General features: G+C 39.3%; 1 protein-coding gene across 2 annotated transcripts in view; it reads left to right on the top strand.

Moving 5' to 3' along the window:
* Positions 1-20,137, top strand: part of LOC309701085 (E3 ubiquitin-protein ligase Midline-1-like) — an 88,576-nt gene extending 68,439 nt beyond the window's left edge. For both annotated transcript variants that reach the window (XM_082525084.1, XM_082525083.1), the window contains exons 4-10: positions 1,594-1,701; positions 8,615-8,763; positions 9,687-9,814; positions 12,138-12,281; positions 16,551-16,712; positions 17,005-17,212; positions 17,823-20,137. In XM_082525084.1, coding sequence (XP_082381210.1) covers positions 1,594-1,701; positions 8,615-8,763; positions 9,687-9,814; positions 12,138-12,281; positions 16,551-16,712; positions 17,005-17,212; positions 17,823-18,171 — 1,248 coding nt within the window. In that variant the 3' untranslated portion in view covers positions 18,172-20,137. The remainder of the gene's footprint in view (positions 1-1,593; positions 1,702-8,614; positions 8,764-9,686; positions 9,815-12,137; positions 12,282-16,550; positions 16,713-17,004; positions 17,213-17,822) is intronic.
* The last annotated feature ends 328 nt before the right edge of the window (positions 20,138-20,465 follow it).

Here is a 20,465-nt window from a genome sequence, read left to right as displayed (position 1 = left end):
TGCATGAATAACTGTGCAGTCTTTCTTCAGCTCAGTAACGCTCACAGCAGACTTCCCTTTCATTGCTCCCAGTGCTATCGCTCTGCTGCAGCAAGAAAACACTTTACAAGGTGCTGAAAGGGCCGCTAGGAAATGACCACAATGAGAAATTACACATTATGTTTGGACCTGCACTCTCATAATTGGACTTGAACAACTTTTATAGCCTGCTCAGACTATACAGGTTCCAACTGCAAAGTGAATCAATTGCCTCACAGAATGGACCCTCATGGCAGAACCACCTTGAAAGCGGTCAGCTGCACTTTTTCAGACACCTTCCAGCTAGACTAAATCATTTTTATTAAAGTTAACTGCCATCAGTGGGATTTGAGGCACACAGATGTTTCAGTCCATAGACTGAAATTAGGCTGATTATGCTCCTTTTATAATACTGCTGCTCACTTAGGATATTACTAGGCTCTACACTGGAATTCAATATTGTGAATTCCATAATATATACCTACAATGATTGTAGGTATATATGTCTGTAAAAGAATAATTTGACTGTTTAGATGTAATCACCTTTATATTCCATTCCCCTTAAATGCTACACGACAGCATCTGTAAAAATAAAGTTACTGCATATTTTTGTTTGTCATGAATAATAAGTATTCTTGACTAGTTAGCTTCTTTAGCAAGCTAACTAACCTAGGTTAGCTACAATAGATAGAACGCCTGTTTAGTAAAATTAGTGGAAGAGCATGGCATATTATTTGTCAGATAATTGCATTAAAAATGATTCAAAAGGCACCAACATCTCAAACACAGTTTGAAGATTTAGATCTTTGATTTGAATTAGCTGAACCGATGATTAGCAAAGAGTTAGCCATCCAGTTTGTAGCTAGCCAACCTGCCTCTAAAAGCTGCCTCACTTCTAATAATGGATAACTAGTTATGAGTTAGGAAGTAGAGTTTTTATGAAGGGGAAAATAAGACCAAAAATACTTTAGTTTATCAGCCTGTGAACATGTTTATCTCTGCTGTGAATTGGGCATTTTGCTATAGATATCTACATGTCCGTGACAGTTCACAAATGCCCTTTGTTGAATTTGAAAAGCAACTTCTGTTATTGAAGTTGCTCAGTGAGTCAGATTTTCCACAAGATCTATTTGTACATCGCTTCACCTTTTTATGTACTTGTTTAATATATAAAACAGCAAAAACATAAACCTACTGTACATTTCTTTCACATTCAGAATTCTCACACTCATATAAAAAGGCAAATATATATACACTGTACCGTGTATAAGAGCTCATTTCATTACCCTTGCACAGCATATTGCTGAGAGTCATGTGTGCTTTCTAACAGACATAGTGCTTCCCGCTTACTTTCCTTATCACTCAGCCCTCTAGCCAGCAGGAGGCAAAATAGCTGAATATCTTCGTCAAGTGTTTGCTTCCAGACAGGAGGGCTGGCTGATGGATGAAAATAACACCCTGTCCCTCAGTGGACATGATGTGGAATCACTAAACATACATCCCTCTATATACCCCATCCACACCTTTCATCAGTCGCTTTGTTTGTCTAATACTCGCCATGAATTGGTTTCTCAGGTGAACGCGTCCCGCCAGGAGGGCAAGCTCTTGGAGGAGTGTGACGTCCTGATTGACATTATTCAGCAGAGGAGGCAGATCATCGGGAACAAGATCAAAGAGGGGAAGGTGAGGTGAACGCTATGGGCCGAAATCTGTGCCATCAGAAACTGAATTTGAATAAGTTAAATCTGAATTTGAATTGCTCGGATTGAATCTGAATTGTAACTTGAATAAATGCTTTTAAAAACTGAATATGAATTAGCCTAATTTGAAATTCAATTTATTGGTTTGAAAATGATCATCACTAAACTGAAATTGAATTTTATAGTTTGAAAATGAATTCATTTGCTTTGAAACAGTATTTTATCCATTAAAAATTTAGCTCTCGAATAATTTCGGATTCACTTCTCAACATTCAGTTTCAGTTCTACAATTCAATTTCAGTTCCAAAATTCTGTTTTTTGGGACTTACATCCGGTTCCGGTTCAAGAGTAATCAAGCGCAGATTAAATAGAACTACGTTTTACTAGTGGACCGAAAGTGTTACTGATGGGAATCTACAGCGTCTTGAGCTGAATTAAGACTTCAGAAGTCATTCGTCATGTCGAATGACCAGCGGATAAACTCTCAGGTTGGTAATAAATGTATTACATGTATAAGAACAAGCGTCATGTTAACAAATGATAGCCGTACAGTAACTTTTATGCTTATCGTAGCTGTTAGCTAAAAACACTAATTTAGCGTAGTTTCCCCTGAATTCAGCTTTGACAAACAAATATGATCGACTGTTTCTAGTAGAATTCCAAAGTTGTCATCTTGTACCCTCTCAGAGCCCTGTATGCTTGCAGAGACTCCTACAGTAGGGAAACATGCAAAACGGTGTCCAAACCTTTGTATTTTAGCTTTATTTATGTCTCACACAGCATCCCAACTCTTTAGCTAACTTAATAACGTTAGCTAAAGTGAATAGTTAGTCTAATTCATTAGTGCAGCATTGCTGGATCACATCTGTTTGAAGTGATATAATATGATATACAACTATCACTGAAACAGCAAACTTTGTAAATAAACAAACAACACTTCTCAGTTTCTAAACATTTGGCCAGAGCTGTAGATTACACTATCAGTGCTTGTTCACTCTTGACAAGAATTACATTTCTAAATTTACTTTGTGCATTTACAGGTAAACAATATCTAATATTTTATCTAAATGACTGCTTTGTCTTTGAAAAGGTGAAGAGCCTGAGGCCGGTGACAGTCCAGTTCTACTCCAAGTACACCCTTAAGGTGGCTCACAGGACAAGGCCACATTCCTGTCCTGCCAGAAGAGAAGAGACACTTCAGAGTCTTCATGCAGTTCAACCACACCTGTCATATTTCGTATGACAGGGGTCTCAAACTCCAGTCCTCGAGAGCTGGTGTCATGCAACTTATCCATGTGTCCCTGGTGCAACACACCTGAATACAATTAGTAGGTCATTAGCAAGAGTATAGAACTTGACTGCATGCTGAGGTGGCAACCCCTAACCCTACTCAAGTAAATTTAAGTAAATGTATGTATTTGGAAACATATACTTATAAAAATACTTTTATTGCATCATGTTCATTCACTCATGAGCTGCTGTAACATGAATCAAATGGCTGAATTGCCAACTCAGCATGCAGTCAAGTTCTATAGTCTTCCTAATGACCTACTAGGTGTGTTGCAACAGGGACACATGGAAAAGTTGCAGGACAGCGTTTGAGACCCCTGCCGTATGGTGTTCATGCAGTTTTCTACCCCACAGTTAAAGCATGTCTGACTGTCTGTTCAGCATATGCAAAAATATATGATGAGTTTAAGCATGTGATGACAAAGGTCTTCCATTATGGTGTTTGTCATCACATGTCCTCAGATGAGCCTAGCTACGACTGTCAGGGAAGGTGATGTAGGTACAGAGCATGTGAGAGTGGTTAAGTTAATGTCTCTTGTCTAGATGAAGGCACAAGAGGGATCAATGGCAAGGCGTAGAAATTCAGTATCTTCAGTCTTCAGTGGACACTCCATTTCTGGCACAAAACACCTGTACAAGATGGTTGATTTAGGAGGTGATCCGACGACTTCAGCCTGTCAAACATAGCAATGGAGCAGTATGTTTAAAAAAAAAAAAAAACTAATTAAGCATGCACTCAGTACCCTAAGAATTATTATGGTAGTTAAACACAGTGATAGTCACATACAGTGGGGCAAAAAAGTATTTAGTCAGCCACCGATTGTGCAAGTTCCCCCACTTAAAATGATGACAGAGGTCAGTAATTTGCACCAGAGGTACACTTCAACTGTGAGAGACAGAATGTGAAAAAAAAAATCCATGAATTCACATGGTAGGATTTGTAAAGAATTTATTCGTAAATTAGGGTGGAAAATAAGTATTTGGTCACCTCAAACAAGGAAAATCTCTGGCTCTCACAGACCTGTAACGTCTTCTGTAAGAAGCTTTTCTGTCCCCCACTCGTTACCTGTATGAATGGCACCTGTTTGAACTCATCATCTGTATAAAAGACACCTGTCCACAGCCTCAAACAGTCAGACTCCAAACTCCGCCATGGCCAAGACCAAAGAGCTTTCGAAGGACACCAGGAAAAGTATTGTAGACCTGCACCAGACTGGGAAGAGTGAATCTACAATAGGCAAGCAGCTTGGTGTGAAAAAATCAACTGTGGGAGCAATCATCAGAAAATGGAAGACATACAAGACCACTGATAATCTCCCTCGATCTGGGGCTCCATGCAAGATCTCATCCCGTGGGTTCAAAATGATCATGAGAACGGTGAGCAAAGATCCCAGAACCACACGGGGGGACCTGGTGAATGACCTGCAGAGAGCTGGGACCAAAGTAACAAAGGTCACCATCAGTAACACACTACAACGGCAGGGAATCAAATCCCGCAGTGCCAGACGTGTTCCGCTGCTGAAGTCAGTGCATGTCCAGGCCTGTCTGAAGTTTGCCAGAGAGCACATGGATGATACAGCAGAGGATTGGGAGAATGTCATGTGGTCAGATGAAACCAAAGTAGAACTTTTTGGTATAAACTCAACTCGTCGTGTTTGGAGGAAGAAGGATACTGAGTTGCATCCCAAGAACACCATACCTACTGTGAAGCATGGGGGTGGAAACATCATGCTATGGGGCTGTTTTTCTGCCAAGGGGACAGGACGACTGATCCGTGTTAAGGACAGAATGAATGGGGCCATGTATCGTGAGATTTTGAGCCAAAACCTCCTTCCATCAGTGAGAACTTTGAAGATGAAACGAGGCTGGGTCTTCCAACATGACAATGATCCAAAACACACCGCCCGGGCAACAAAGGAGTGGCTCCGTAAGAAGCATTTGAAAGTCCTGGAGTGGCCTAGCCAGTCTCCAGACCTCAACCCCATAGAAAATCTGTGGCGGGAGTTGAAAGTCCGTGTTGCTCGGCGACAGCCCCAAAACATCACTGCTCTCGAGACGATCTGCATGGAGGAATGGGCCAAAATACCAGCTACTGTGTGTGCAAACTTGGTAAAGACCTATAGTAAACGTTTGACCTCTGTTATTGCCAACAAAGGTTATGTTACAAAGTATTGAGTTGTATTTTTGTTATTGACCAAATACTTATTTTCCACCCTGATTTACGAATAAATTCTTTACAAATCCTACCATGTGGATTCATGGATTTTTTTTTTCACATTCTGTCTCTCACAGTTGAAGTGTACCTCTGGTGCAAATTACTGACCTCTGTCATCATTTTAGGTGGGGGAACTTGCACAATCAGTGGCTGACTAAATACTTTTTTGCCCCACTGTATCATATCACTTCAAACAGAGGTGATCCAGTAATGCTGCACTAATGAATTAGACTAACTATTCACTTTAGCGTTTTTAGCTAACAGCTACAATAAGCATAAAAGTTACTGTACGGCTATCATTTGTTAACATGACGCTTGTTCTTATACATGTAATACATTTATTACCAACCTGAGAGTTTATCCGCTGGTCATTCGACATGACGAATGACTTCTGAAGTCTTAATTCAGCTCAAGACGCTGTAGATTCCCATCAGTAACACTTTCGGTCCGCTAGTAAAACGTAGTTCTATTTAATCTGCGCTTGATTACTCTTGAACCGGAACCGGATGTAAGTCCCAAAAAACTGAATTTTGGAACTGAAATTGAATTGTAGAACTGAAACTGAATGGTGATAAGTGAATCCAAAATTATTCGAGAGCTAAATTTTTAAAGGATTAAATACTGTTTCAAAGCAAATGAATTCATTTTCAAACTATAAAATTCAATTTCAGTTTAGTGATGATCATTTTCAAACCAATAAATTGAATTTCAAATTAGGCTAATTCATATTCAGTTTTTAAAAGCATTTATTCAAGTTACAATTCAGATTCAATCCGAGCAATTCAAATTCAGATTTAACTTATTCAAATTCAGTTTCTGATGGCACAGATTTCGGCCCATAGAACGCTCAGAGGGGCGAGGACTGTGACACCATTTGTTTGCTATAAATGCTGTATTTATAACAAGCTTTGCCTACATATTCTCTCAATCTTTCTTACAACTTTCATTTAATATTAAAATGCTGCTTCAGTCCATCTATCAACTGCTCAAGCACACATAATAATCCTCCGAGAGTGAACATTGTCTGCAGCTGTAATAACCTGTGAAACAAATGGATTCCCTCATTCATGCTGTGTGTTTAATATCTACATGACACCTAACTACAATTTAGAGCTTGTGTTTTGCTAGAGTTGATTGACTTATAAGGCCAAGCTTTTATTAATCCCAATTTAAACTCTCTGATATCAATTTAAGATATCATCAGACCTCATTTTCTAATCAACACAATGCGTCATCACAGTTGCTTGACCTGATCCTTACTCTTCCAACAGACGGCAAACCCTTCAACACATATTCAACAGAAGGGAAAAACAGACAGACTGCCCAAAAGCAGATCCCAGAGCATATGGGACGGCACTCTTTCTCGTACTCTAAACACAGATGATTTCTTTAAGCTCCATCTAATGAGACTTGGAATGCACTAGGGATGTTTTTTTTTTTTTTTTTTACCATGTAATCTAGGCTTTCAGCTGTTAGGATTGTGCAGCAAATAGAGAAATGGATACAGATGGATGGATCATTGTTTATAGACCAACAGAATTCTTACAAATTGATTTTGGGTGTTTGTGTTAGCTCATACTCAAAAACAACTCAACACTGTCTTTTCTGAGACAAAGTTTCTGTAGTAATAATGACTAGCAATTGATTGAAATTTTCAGTGCCCTTAAATCAGGATTACAGTATCTTGGGTTCTTTGCAAGCCAAGCTGCTGATGAAATGTCCTTTGACCTCAATGTAACCACTGACCTAAATCTGTCTCCTGAAATCTTTGCTGACAGGGAAAGAAAATGAAACCGAGGAGCAAACGAGGCCATCTAAAATCCCAGATTTCCATTTAGCAGAATCACTGACAGCTCTGAAAAAGTTAAGATTAGCTGGGGCATGAGAAGATTAGCTGATACTGAAAGAAAACATTTTGCCAAGCACCCTGTGTGCTCTTTATTTACTCTTCTCTTGTTAAGATGGAGCTTCTGAGGACTTCATCTTAACAAGAAAAAATGTTTTGTTTTGTTTTTTTTATATGCAACAATTTATTTTTGATGGTAGCTCTAGTGCGGCAATAAGACCTATACACCCATATCTCCAACCACAGAAAACAAGAGGCATGTTGTTACATTAGTTTGGTGGGTTGCAAAGCATCTTGCAGATGAGCAACAAGGTAGGTAGGGTAAAGTGACTCAAATAATGAACACGATTTCAGATTTCCCTACCAGAATGAATGCCCTTAAAATGATTCATATGAATAATTGAATTCATACATTTTTATTGGCATACACAAGATAAACCATGGACGTAGCTTCCAAGCTGGAAAAATAAAGTCAGTGCAGAAGTGTCTTAAACCAGCGGTCCCCAATCCCCCAGACGGGTACCAGTCCATGAGTCGTTTGGTACCGGGCCGTGAGAGTTGAGGCTTGGGTGTGAAATTCATGGTTCTCAGTAATTTTAGCATTATTTTTTTTATTGTTTTTATCGCTAACTCAGTTTCCCTGGGTCGTTTTCCGTGTGTTATGAATAAATCTTCTTTTTTTTGGTACCGGTACTGGTTTTATTTTGTTGTATTTATCCGCAACACCTTAAAGGCTGGTCCGTGAAAATATTGTAGGACATAAACCCGTCCGTGGTACAAAAAAGGTTGGGGACTGCTGTCTTAAACCACCATTCTATTCGAAGGCCACCAGATAGCCAGTATCTGCTTGCAAAAAGCCTTTCTATAGTCGTTCTATAGAAGTCTATGGGAAAGCAAATGAGCCCCTATGACACCTATAAACGCTATCCTGCTAAGTTGATGGGTCAGTCACTAATTTTATGTCATACTGAATAAAATAAAAAGTCTATTTCAAACGTCTTGTTTTCCTTTTTTCAAAATAGCGGATAAATGTGCTCAATGCCTAATGACTTTTCAATCTCGTTGTCAAGTCTGTTTCATCAAGGCTTCAAAACAGAATTTAAGAAACCAACCAATCATGGGTAGCTATGTCCAAAACATTACCTTGAAGTGTCAGGTGCAAAAAGAATATGGAAAAAGAGACAAGTAAAGTGAAAGTTAAACTAAATGTCCTGTGATTTTATTTATGGATGATGGGTATGTTCATGCCCTTTGTTAACCTTCTGTGATGTTAATACCAGTAGAAGAAAACGTGCAGAATTTGATGACTACCTACATTAGTCAACCGTGGATTTGACCTTTTCATGTATGAGTGACTTCAAAATGTTAACATCCATCTTCTTGCGCCCATAAAAGCCCATATTTCTGGGACGTTTTGTGCCATCAGCTCTGATTATGTTATCAGCCAAAATGATTCACAACACCTTAACTTGCATAAGCACTATTTCATCCATTCCGATTCATCCTGATAGTCTTTTCTGTGACTTTCTCTTTCACACTTTCTAGGCACAGAGGCTTCGGAAGCTCGCCCAACAGATCTCCAACTGCAAGCAATGCATAGAGAGGTCCACAGCCCTCATAACACAGGCCGATCAAACGCTGAAAGAAACCGATCATGCTCGCTTTCTGCAGACAGCAAAGAGCATCAATGAGAGGTCAGACAGCCCACACACTGACCGCATGCCTTAATTATTCAGCTCAGCATGTTAAAATCTAGCTTAAGGGAGAGGTTAAAGACTGCAACCACACAAATGGTGAGAAACAGTTTGAAAACTTTGTGTACATAACTTCGCCAACAGCCAAAACAAGTAGAGTGGGATTTCATCTTCTATTTAGCATAATCTTATTCCATTCCCTGCTTAAGCTCTCTGACTAATTGATTTGGCAATTGAGAACAAAACCTGCTCTCCAATATGTGCATCCTCAGGAGAAACAAAAGGGGTGATATAAAAAAGAAATCATTATCCTTTAGTCCTTCATACAAAAGCAGTGTTTCAATCAGAATCTAATCTGCACAGCTTCACTAATTAGGAAGATGATTTTCTTTAGATTGGGAGTTTGTGTTTTTATTTAGCAACTGTTGAGGTGTTAATTCTGTATATGGATGTTATGTACAATGCTTTGCAAAATGCTAAAAATGCTTGTCACTGTATTGCTAACACTTGTGATGTTGACATGACATTTTTTTTCAAGTCCAGTTAAAATCTATTTTGGGGTGGTCTACCCTTCAAAAACACCCCTAACACATACATATACAATTACAAAATAGCTTAAACTGACTAGTTCATATGTAAAGTGTATTACAAGTATCTGGCAGGGATAGCTCAGTAGGTAAAGTGGTCGCCCCATGATCGGAAGGTCGGCGGTTCGAATCCACTTAACGGCTACCCTGAGGTACCCCTGAGCAAGGTACCGTCCCTACACACTGCTCCCCGGGCGCCTGCTTAGTGGGCTGCCCACTGCTTCACTGAGTGAATGGGTCAAATGCAGAGAAAAACAAGTAATTTCCCCATGGGGATCAATAAAGTATCCATTATTATTATTATTATTATTATTATTATTACTGGTCCTGATATAGGGTTTCCATGGCTACTGCATCAACCCAAGTGCTGATCCCTGAGATACACCTGACTGACACCTTCGACACATTTGCCCTGGACTTTACTAGAGAGAAGAAGCTGTTGGAGAATCTGGATTACCTCACTGGTAAAAATCATAGCCTGACTGTGTTTGGGTGATGTGCTATGTTACCAACTAATGCTAACAAGCTTGGCAGGCATTCAATGTACTATACCAGGGGTGCCCAATCCCAGTCCTCGAGAGCTACCGTCCTGCAGCTTTTAGATGCATCCTTGTTCCCACACACCCGAATCAAATGAATGGCTTGTTATCTGGCCTTTGCCAAACACGATGGCATGCTGAAGAGGTAATCAAACCATTTGATTCAGCTGTGTTGGAGTAGGGATGCATTTAAAAGCTGCAGGATAGTAGCTCTCGAGGACTGGGATTGGGCAGCCCTGTACTATACAGATCACTGCTAATTAGTGCCAAGTAGCATTCAAATAAAATGCTAGAACACTGGTTAGTAGACTATGGGCCAGCTTTACTAATGTGTTTCGTTAGTGCAGAGTGGGTATTGGAGGAAGAAAAATATACTGTCGGTAAGTAAGTAAGTAAAATTTGTTTCTATAGCGCTTTTTGCTGATGACCTTAGAGCTCGGGAAGAGGAATGCGGTTTCAGCAGGTCAGAAATGTACTGGGGAGCTTGACCATGTAGGGCCCTAAAGGTTAAATTAAAATTTTAAGTATTTACAAAGAGAGGACAGTGACAGGGTGGCATGTATAAAGTGGGAATATCTGCAACTAACTGTGTTGGATATATATTTCTCAAAACACAAAATATAGTGAGAAGCGTAAAAAGCATTTGTTAATGTTCGTGACACAAAATTTACATTTAGGGATATGTTTCCAAGGAGTTTAGAGATTGTGCTATTTTGCCTATTCAACTAAATCTGACCCCATAAGCCTGGATACAATTCAGGTGGGTGACTCCAAAAGGGAGTAATTTGGCATTAAGACGCAAAGTGTCTTTTGTATCAGGCTGTAAAGATGATTATTCTGCTGTAAAGTTCAGCCTTTTGGAAGTTTTTGCATTTGAAGATAGCCTCAAGTGGCCATTCAAGGAACTGCAGGCTTTATTTTTACCCAGAAACCCAGAACTTTCTGCTTGGGAAACCTTTATGTTTAACCTCCATTTTTCATCAAATGGACGTCTGCTGATTATAATTCAATTCAGTTCAATTCAGTTTTATTTATACCGTGCTAAATCACAACAACAGAGGTGGAAGACAGGACAGATTATACTGATTAACCAGAAACTAATTTTCAAAATGCGTAGTGACAATCACTGAGAACTGCTGTTCATGTTCATCCTCATTATCATCATCTTTTGATGGCTTCTTTCTTTGAATCCATGACCTAATGTATAGTCTTAATCTATAGTGTAGCCCTTTGATTACACGATTCAGTTTCTCATGGACTGTGAAACTCAAATATTGTCTCCAATTAAGATTATATTCATGCTTTAATTTAGGATTTAAAAAAAATCTTTTGATGTCTCGGTTTTCTTCAAGCATTGCATTTGAACAGACCCCAGCCTATTAACTCTAAAATTAATTTTCAACATTAATTTCCGATGTCCTATTTGCAAGGCCCCATCAAAATGTCACTGCATGAATTATGGAGCTTGGTGGGGACAAAAACGAGGTAGTGTAGTGGGTTTTGAAGGTCTGTGAAAGTGGCTGGCTCGTATTTATTCTCTGTGATGCATGAGGGCTTCGCTGGAGGGCCTTTTCACTAAGTGAATCAGTCTGAATCACTCCACTATGTGCAGCCACTCATGACAGAAGGCTCGGGAGAGGGAGCGAGTGACAGACAGAGAAAGAGATAGGAAGTGGCTTTACAATCAATTTAAGCTGTGCCTTTATATCTTTATTTCTTTACCTCGGTCCATTCTGTTTCTATCTCTTTCTACCGAGAGGCTTCATGCACTGAATACAAGAGTGATTCATTGTATTTATTTCTCTGTGGAACAAAAACAGTTATAACATAATGAAGTTTTCCAATGAATCAATGCATGAGTGGAAGAGAGCCAATCTAACATCTCTGGTTATGTAACGACTCGCATTTGTTACTCCTAAAAAGGGCTGTTACATTTACTGTTCCCGCTGTTAATGCGATCTGCTTTTTATCTGAATTGTTTATTATTTTGCTGCTGCCTTCCTTTTAATGCTCAGCGTACCACTCTATTAGAAAGAGCATCCTCAGTCCTATGTGTAATGAAGCTTGTAGACTCATAAATCGAAGCAAATGAACACGTACAAGGTTAATCAAGGCTACCGTTGTAACAGCTGACAACCTTTGAGTGTGTCATCACTTTGGAATATCGCTAATGTAATTTGCAATTTTATCCAAACACAATCTAAAATTAGAGCCTGAGACGATGATTTTTTTTCTTCAATCATTGCAGCTCCAAGTGCTCCGTGCATAAGGGAAGAACTGTGCACGGCGTCCTATGACACAATCACTGCCCACTGGACGTCAGATGATGAATTCACTGTGACGTCCTATGAGCTCCAGTATGCTATTTTCACCGGACAGTCCAACATTGCCAGTAAGTATGAAATGAATGCTGGAATCAGATAAGAACTAAATGGTTTTTCAAATCTTGAAAGCACAAGAATGAATAAATACATGAAGATATAACCCAGCTCAGATAACCAATCTACAAAGTTTATTTTAGTAGTTATTTTTAAGGTCCCAGCTACAATAAAGAAAATAAGAGGTTATGGGGGTGAATTCATTAGCATTAGCAAAATAAAAAAGAAAGTTGAAAGATGGTGAGTCGTTTGTAGGGAAGAGCTTTTTGAACTGCATAACAAAAAACTTCCCAGGGGGAAGGAGAGAGGTTGAAGCGGCCCATTGAGCACCACATTCAGGGTCTTAAAGCACCTTAATGGCTTCCATTAAGTAATTAAGGTACAACTCCACTTCCCAAGTATCCAATTAATGTAATTTGTGGGAAAAAAAGCAATCCTTTTAGCAGTACTAACTTGGTAAATGTGAATGCAAACAGATTGATGTAATTTCCATCTGTCACGCTGAATTGTGAATAAACATTCACATATCCTTTAAGAAGATCAAAACTTGTCTAAGAATCATGTTGTGTTTGAATGCTGACTCTTTTATTGTAGTTTAATTTTACTCATCATCAGAGTAATCCAGTGACAGCTGTCTATATGCACGGGTGCACTACAGACATCAGGGATGACTGTAATGAGGGCCACGAGCTTTAGTTCTTGACCAAGCCATTAAAGTTATTATAAAAGTGTTGATAGACTTGTAACTTCTTTAGATTTTCTTCTCCTCTCCATGCACCTTGAAAGTAGACAAAGTAATGCCAGAAAGCCCTATTCTGCCCCATACCAATGTCAATTGGGCCTTCTAAATGCATCCACCTTGAAACATCCAAAACCAAGCCCTAACCCTAATTCTAGACAAGTCATCTCACCTCATCCGAGGGCACATCGAGTCATTCCCAAACCAGCTGAAAGATATATCCTCTCCAGTGAGTTCTGGGTCTGCCCCAGGACCTCTTCCTGGCAGGACATACCTGAAACACCTCACCTAAGAGGCATCCAGGAGGCATCCTCGTCAGACCTAAGATCAACTCTGTACATTTATGCTGCCCTACTACTGGCCACTAGCTCCCCTTAGGCAGATGGGAGTTGAAGTGCTTTTCTAAGATAGCGTTGGAGTGGAAGTGGAAGTTCCTGAAGTGAAGCCTCTGGCCTTTATGCTACTATCACCCTGATGTTGTCACACATCAAATGACTGTAGCTTGTGAAGGATGAAAGAGGGATAAGATTTGACAATAGCAAATCCAGAATGCATGAAGAGCACTCAGTAAAAGATTAGACTTCACTTCACGCAGAGTTCTTACACTGAAACATGTGAAACATTTAGGTTTAAGTGGCATCGAAGGAGTGAGATGTGTCAGGAGGGATGACAGCTGGGAAACGAATCAGCATCCTTGACACACGCTAAGTGACACAATGTCTCGTAGAGCAACAACAGACAGGCAGTATATGCCGACATACTCACTCTTGCTCAAATACACACAAGCCCTAGACAATCATGAGCACACTCAAGTGAGCAACAACTACAAGGAAGAAAATGGGGTCAGGGCATCTGAAGGCGAGATCCCCTGCTCCCTTTCAATCAAACCGCCTTTTCTCTGTCTTTCATCTGTTCTTTTTGAAATCCTTTCTAACATTCAAACAGAATTACATAACAGTAAAAGTACCTTTTTCCATTTCTTTTCTTGGTTCCCATGCTTTGTTTCCCTCCTTTTCACTCAGCTCCTGATACTTTTGGGTTACACCCTTCCTTTATTTTTTTCCTTCCCATCTATGTAAGGTTACACCTTTGCCATTGCCTTGTCATTACTTCACAGATTAAAGAGTATTTAAAAATGACAGCCATTAAACGGATTTGACACTTCATTTCTTCTCTTGCTTTCACATTTCTGTCTCTTTCCATTCAAGAAGACAGCATGATTTTTCTCACCTCTTGTTATCAGGTCAGGTAAAGTCAGAGGTGTTGCTTTTGGCATTCAAGTCATGTGCAAGAAGTTTCCCCCCTGTGGAAATTGAGTTGTATCACTATGCAGGAAGTAGAAGTATTGTAATTTTATGGAATGGAACAGTGAAAACATTATCCTTCTAATTGTTCTGTACAGCCTTCTGAATCTAATTTCCAGTGGGAAATACATGACAAGATCATGCACAAACTGCTTTTTAGTCTTAGAGGTCTTTTAGCCTGTTGTAGTGTCAGTAGCTTCCTCAGTAGTTAAATAATAACTGCATGGTGGCATACACTAATATTGCCTTTAGTCTTTAGCATCATGGATTTAATAATTTTCAGGATTCAGGATTTTCAGTTAACTACATTTCATTGTTTCTTTTTCCTCCAAAGGAATTTAAATTGCATTCAAAAACAAAGTACACACAAATACATGTATAACGTATTAGCCTAAACTGATAACTAATGAATTTAGGTGCCTGTCTACTTTCATTATGATTATTCATTTACTAAGCACATTATTGTCAATATAAATAATTCAGAATATTGAAAGTAGCTTTACTAGACCATATTATATTATTAACAGATCATACTTTTATGCTAAGCTAGCTTTGTTAGCCTGACTTTAGATGCTTTTTCTTCCATAATCAATGAATTATATGTTACATAACAAACTATCATCTATAATCACCTTGACAAGATATGTTTTTGTGTTAGCTAAAGTTAGTCATCAGGGCTATCTCACTGTCTACCTATCATTTCTGAAAGAATTAAGCTAGCATATGTGAGTTTACAATATACTGCGGAGCCCCACAAGGGACATTAGAGAAAAAAAAATGAAAATGAACTTTTGCGAGATCTCAAGTTACTTTTTACCGCAAACCTTTAGTGAGATCTTCCAAAATAGGTTGCATCCCTTCGGAGGCCGCCAGCTTGAAGCTGACCGGGAGGTCCAGGCACAATGTACTGGGAGTGGGTGTTCTCGTCAGCTCTAGTGGGCCTCGACCTCCTGGTCAGGTTTGAGCTGGTGGGTAACAGACATTTCCGAAAACCTCGGAGCACTTTTGCAAGTGTTAAATGTCTTGATAAACCGAGCAGATATTTGAAGTTTACACAGCTACATTCTCGCCTGAAAATATCTTGAAAGCGTATTTTGTGACCCAGATAGAGTAATAGCTGCCACCATTGTTGGAAACTGGAATTGGCTGGGCCACATTATGAATTCTGGGATAGATTGGGCCACGAAGGATACACCCGACCCATCCATCAAATTCGGGGAAATGAAGGATGCATTTGGAGCAGCCTTCGAATTGGGACAGCCGTCAAATGCGGCCTCTGAAGGATGCGGCCTATTTTGCGTGATCTCGCAAAAGTTTTGTGAGATCTCACAAAAGTTCATCATCATTTTTTTTTTCCAATGTCCCTTGTAGGGCTCCATAATATACAGGTTAGTTTTAGGCCTGTGCTGCAAATTATCTTTACAAAACTGCAGAAATGCTTCCATTTCATTTCGTAAATGAATATGACTCTTCATTTCCTCTCTTGCTTTAACATTTTAAAAGGTAAAACAAATATTTAAACGACTTTGTGTTCAGTGTCAGTGCCGATGATATTTTTGTCTGTTTAGAGGTCTTTGTTAGAATGTGGCATAACAGTTTATGTGACAGTGACATTAAAATTGTGGGTGCTCATTATTTAAAAAAAAAAAAACATACACACACCCAAAACACTAGTTTCCATCTATGGATGGATAACAACGAGCAGTGGCAACTTCCTGATCAGCAGGCAAACAAAGACATGAAATGGAGGGAAAATGTACACCCACATATACACACATATGCCTTAGGAGGTTGTGCAGCAGCTCTAAAGTGCCATTAAATAAAAAGCACATACCAAAGACACACAAACACACATAGCAGAGGGAGCACAGTGCAGCTATGAAGTCAACGAGGTGTGAATAGTTTCCTCATGTGCCTTTTCACACCCTCTCACCTGTTTCCACTGGCATGGGGTTGCACACAACCAGTTATTTTGTTCACCGTCCTTTCATACAGCGATGCATTATTCTTCCAGGGAACTCTTAAGTAAATAGTTTTTCTGTTATTTGTGAGTTATTTTAAGGAGAAATGCCTGCAGTTATATGAATTCTTCAGCACTTCAGTTTCATTTTCATTCTAGACTTTGTCCTATAGAGTCGCATAATGCAAAAAATAAATACAATGAATTATAATTTAAGTGAATTAACTGTCTATTTACTAAATCTGACATGACTTTTTTGTTTTTTTTCCTCCATTCTCAGGTCTCTGTAACTCCTTGGAAAGCTGGATGATTGTTCCCAACATCAAGCAGAACCACTACACAGTGCACGGTCTGCAGAGTGGCACCAAGTATATCTTTGTTGTGAAGGCTATTAACCAAGCGGGGAGCAGGAGCAGTGAACCAGGGACTTTAAAGACAAACAGTAAGATAATAAAGACTGAAATAGTCCTGAGTCTTTTTTTTCCTGTCTGTAAACACACAGCCCCTAATTACTATTTATTTGGTGGACTGCTAAATATTTGCCATAGGTGGTAAGTAGGTCAAGGAGAGAAATTACATATGCTAGAAAAGTCTTCACTATAATCTCTTACTGGTAACTACATGGTCCTTATGGTCAAGTTGGTAAGAACTCAGGTATACTCTGTCTTTTCCTAGCAAATTATGGGAACCATTTGTAACTCAACTCTTCTATTTATCTCGTTTACTACGAACAGGCCAGCCGTTCAAGCTTGATCCTAAATCTGCTCACAAGAAGCTGAAAGTGTCTCACGACAACCTGACAGTGGAGCGAGATGAAACCACATCCAAGAAAGGCCACAGCCAAGAGCGGTTCGCCAGCCAGAGCAGCTACGGTGTTGTGGGAAATGTCTATATTGACAGTGGGCGTCACTACTGGGAAGCTCTCATTGGAGGAAGCACATGGTGAGAGCTACACATTTTAAGTAATAATTTATGGATTCTGTTTGAGGATAACATCTATCCATCTATGCATTTCTGTCCACTTATTCAAAGTTAGGTTGTGGGGCTAAGCAGACTTTTCCCCACCAACCTTCCTTCTTTCTCCTGAGGTATCCTCCTATGTCAGATGACAAATGTAATCCCTCTATTGTATTCTGGATCAGCCTTTGGGGTTCCTCCCAACCGAGCATGACCAGAGAACCTCTAAAAGGAAAGCTCCATCCTATTTAGATGCTTGGACCACCTCAGTTTGTTGCTTTCTGCATAAAGGAGGAGCAGGTCCTTAGAGATGTCTGAGATCCTCAGCCTGTTGCTAAAGATGCGTGTAGACACACTACGCAGGTAGCTGTATCCGCAATCCCAACTTTTCAGTCATGGAAACAAATGAAGGATGGAACCTAGATTGATGTTGAAAGCGTTGCCTCATTTCACAATTACTTCTGACAGTTCACCACTTCATCTGCTTATACCACCAAATTCACTTATGAACAGAATACTGAGATACTCAACTAAGCAAATACTGATGGTCTTTGGTTTCCAAATAATGATAACAGAAATTTTATCTCCTTCCAAGGTATGCTGTAGGCATAGCCTATAAGTCAGCCCCCAAGCACGAATGGATCGGCAAGAACTCAGCGTCTTGGGTGCTCTGCCGCTGCAACAACTCCTGGGTGGTTCGTCACAACAGCAAGGAGCTAGCGATCGAGCCGTCACCCCACCTGCGACGCGTTGGGGTCCTGCTGGATTACGATTCCGGATACCTGAGCTTCTATGATGCTGTAGGCTCCCAGCACCTACACACATTTCATGTCTCTTTCATCCAACCCGTGTGTCCTGTGTTCAACGTGTGGAACAAGTGTCTAACCATTCTTACTGGTCTACCGATCCCTGACCATCTAGAGGGACTGGAACCAAACAACTGAAGGCTACACAGAGACAAAAATAAATCAACCCAAATTTAGTATCTTAAAGCTGCACTGGGCAAGAGATGTGAAAGTACTCATCTTTGGATAGAGAACAGAAGAGGGATCTATCCTCTTTAATTCAATCAGCTCTGCTCTATTTACCCAACATAAATTCTCCTCATATGCACTTTTGTACCCAGAGGCAATGCCATCTCTATCAGAAGCTAGCAAGCACACTGTCCTAATAAAAAGCCAGACTTGCAAATGTCAGATTTATTCCTCCTTTACAAGCTGGCTTCCTTTGATACATGCCATAACACCCTGTTTGTCTTGGGCTAAATGTCTATGTGAGTATCACGGCAACTTCACTTTCTCAGACAGCAACAGAACTTGCTAGCATTTCTGCAAAGTTAGCTAGCGCAGCTTTACTGTGCAAAAAAGACGTATTGCATGACGTGTTGCTTTGTCAAAGCTTCTCAAAAAGATTTTCTGTCTATTATTAAAATTTGCTCAATCAAATCTGACTCTGGTTAGAAAAGTCTACTCTAAGGCACTTTGGGCTATGGTGAGCATATTTGTACCATGGTAACTAGGATACAAGCCACAATCAATTATTATTTTCCTCTCTACCTGCCTTTTTTAGATTATTTTCTTAGATATTGCATTTTGAAATTCCCTCAAACTGCACACATAAACACAAAAAGTATACTTTCATCCGTCAGGGTTGTTGGAAAGAGCAGAATTACAGATGTATATTTTGTAAAGTAATTTCACCCCTCTTATCTTTTCCTTGCTCATTAAAAAGGAACCAAAGTAGCCATTGCTGTTCATATAAATTTTACGCTACGAGAATAAATGGAGACTTATTTTTAAAATGTGACAGAGAAGAAAATAGCATTATGGTCAATATTAAATGCAGCGTTCCCTTAAATATAGACTTTGTCTTTGCACATTGTTCATACTTTATTCATGCTTTTTGTAGCTTAACATTCAAATGGATTCTGGTGCAATTAACATGTATTCATATTGGGAAAGTGTTGTGTTGGACTTATTGTGTTCAGTTTGTTTTTGGCAGTCATACAAGTCCTGTCATTATTATTTTATGTGGTACATAATATGTGAATTGTGTTACAGTTGTAGACACAGGTTATTATTGGAGATTATGTGTGAAATGGACATTTGGGTGTACTTTTTTTCTTTTCTTTTCTTCTTTTTTTAAACGTTCTGCTAATTGAGCATATGGATATTTAGTGGGACACATCTGTGCCACAATACCGTTACACCAAAACCAGGGTGTTCTCATCTCTACATACTGCTTTACATGTTCTTTTTACACTTCAGGTCATCAAACCTATATTCAGACTGTCTATAAAAAGATACTTTATTAAGTCAACCACCCACGCACAGGGGGGCTGTCCCCAGACGTGTTGCACAATGACGAAGTCAGTAGGGTAAACTCACCTCACTCAGTCACCGGGTCCTATTTGTTTTTTTGTTTTTTTCCTTAATTTCTCCAATTTAAATGGATAAAATTAGCCAACGTGAGTTTTAGCTGTTGATACATAAATAGTCCAAATCTGTATAAGAAAACCTCCCAGAAGAAACACAATCGAGTACAGTATGTGCTCTGTAATTTAGGTTAGAGTCCACTGAATAATTGTTAAGCATTACAAAATTGTAAATGTAAAGATTTGGTTGTATATCTTGACGGACGTTGGTTCAAAACACAATACATAGGACAAATGAGCTTCAATTCTGTGTTTATTGGCGATAGATTGAACTCTGTGTTTCATTGTAAATGATGCAAATATTGTGTTTAATTTAATGTTTCCATTTGAACTTTGTATGAGGCTATGATGTTATCTGTTCAGTCTCTGTGGATATTTTTACGGGAAAATAATACAGTACGAGAGCTTGCGTCACTACTGTCTGAGCTAAGTCTGTACGAGAGTGAAAAATAAACATTGTTCCTTTTCACATTAAAGTGTGCTCTTTTGTTTTTCTCCAGTTAAGTAATATGGCGCTGGTGTGAGAATGTCAAGAGTCGATCTCATAAAATATCCAGGAGAAATGCCAGGAGCCATTTCTGGTGAAAAATAAAGATCGCATATTGAGAAAATTCAGGCGGTCCCAAATTCAATAAGTTTAGACTGTGACATTTTGGTTTTGAATAAAGTTACTGGTGCCCTTCGGGCAGGTGTTGCACTCGGTGCTGTAAGCAAGAATCAGTCATTTAAAGCTGCTGTAATCAATATTCTTACATCAGCATTGTACTTCACTGCTATTTCACTCTATAGGAACAGATGCTGCAC

Source organism: Aulonocara stuartgranti (assembly GCF_965226115.1).
Source record: "Aulonocara stuartgranti genome assembly, chromosome: 23".
Lineage (NCBI taxonomy): Eukaryota > Metazoa > Chordata > Actinopteri > Cichliformes > Cichlidae > Aulonocara > Aulonocara stuartgranti.
This window is presented reverse-complemented; position numbering and strand designations above follow the sequence as displayed.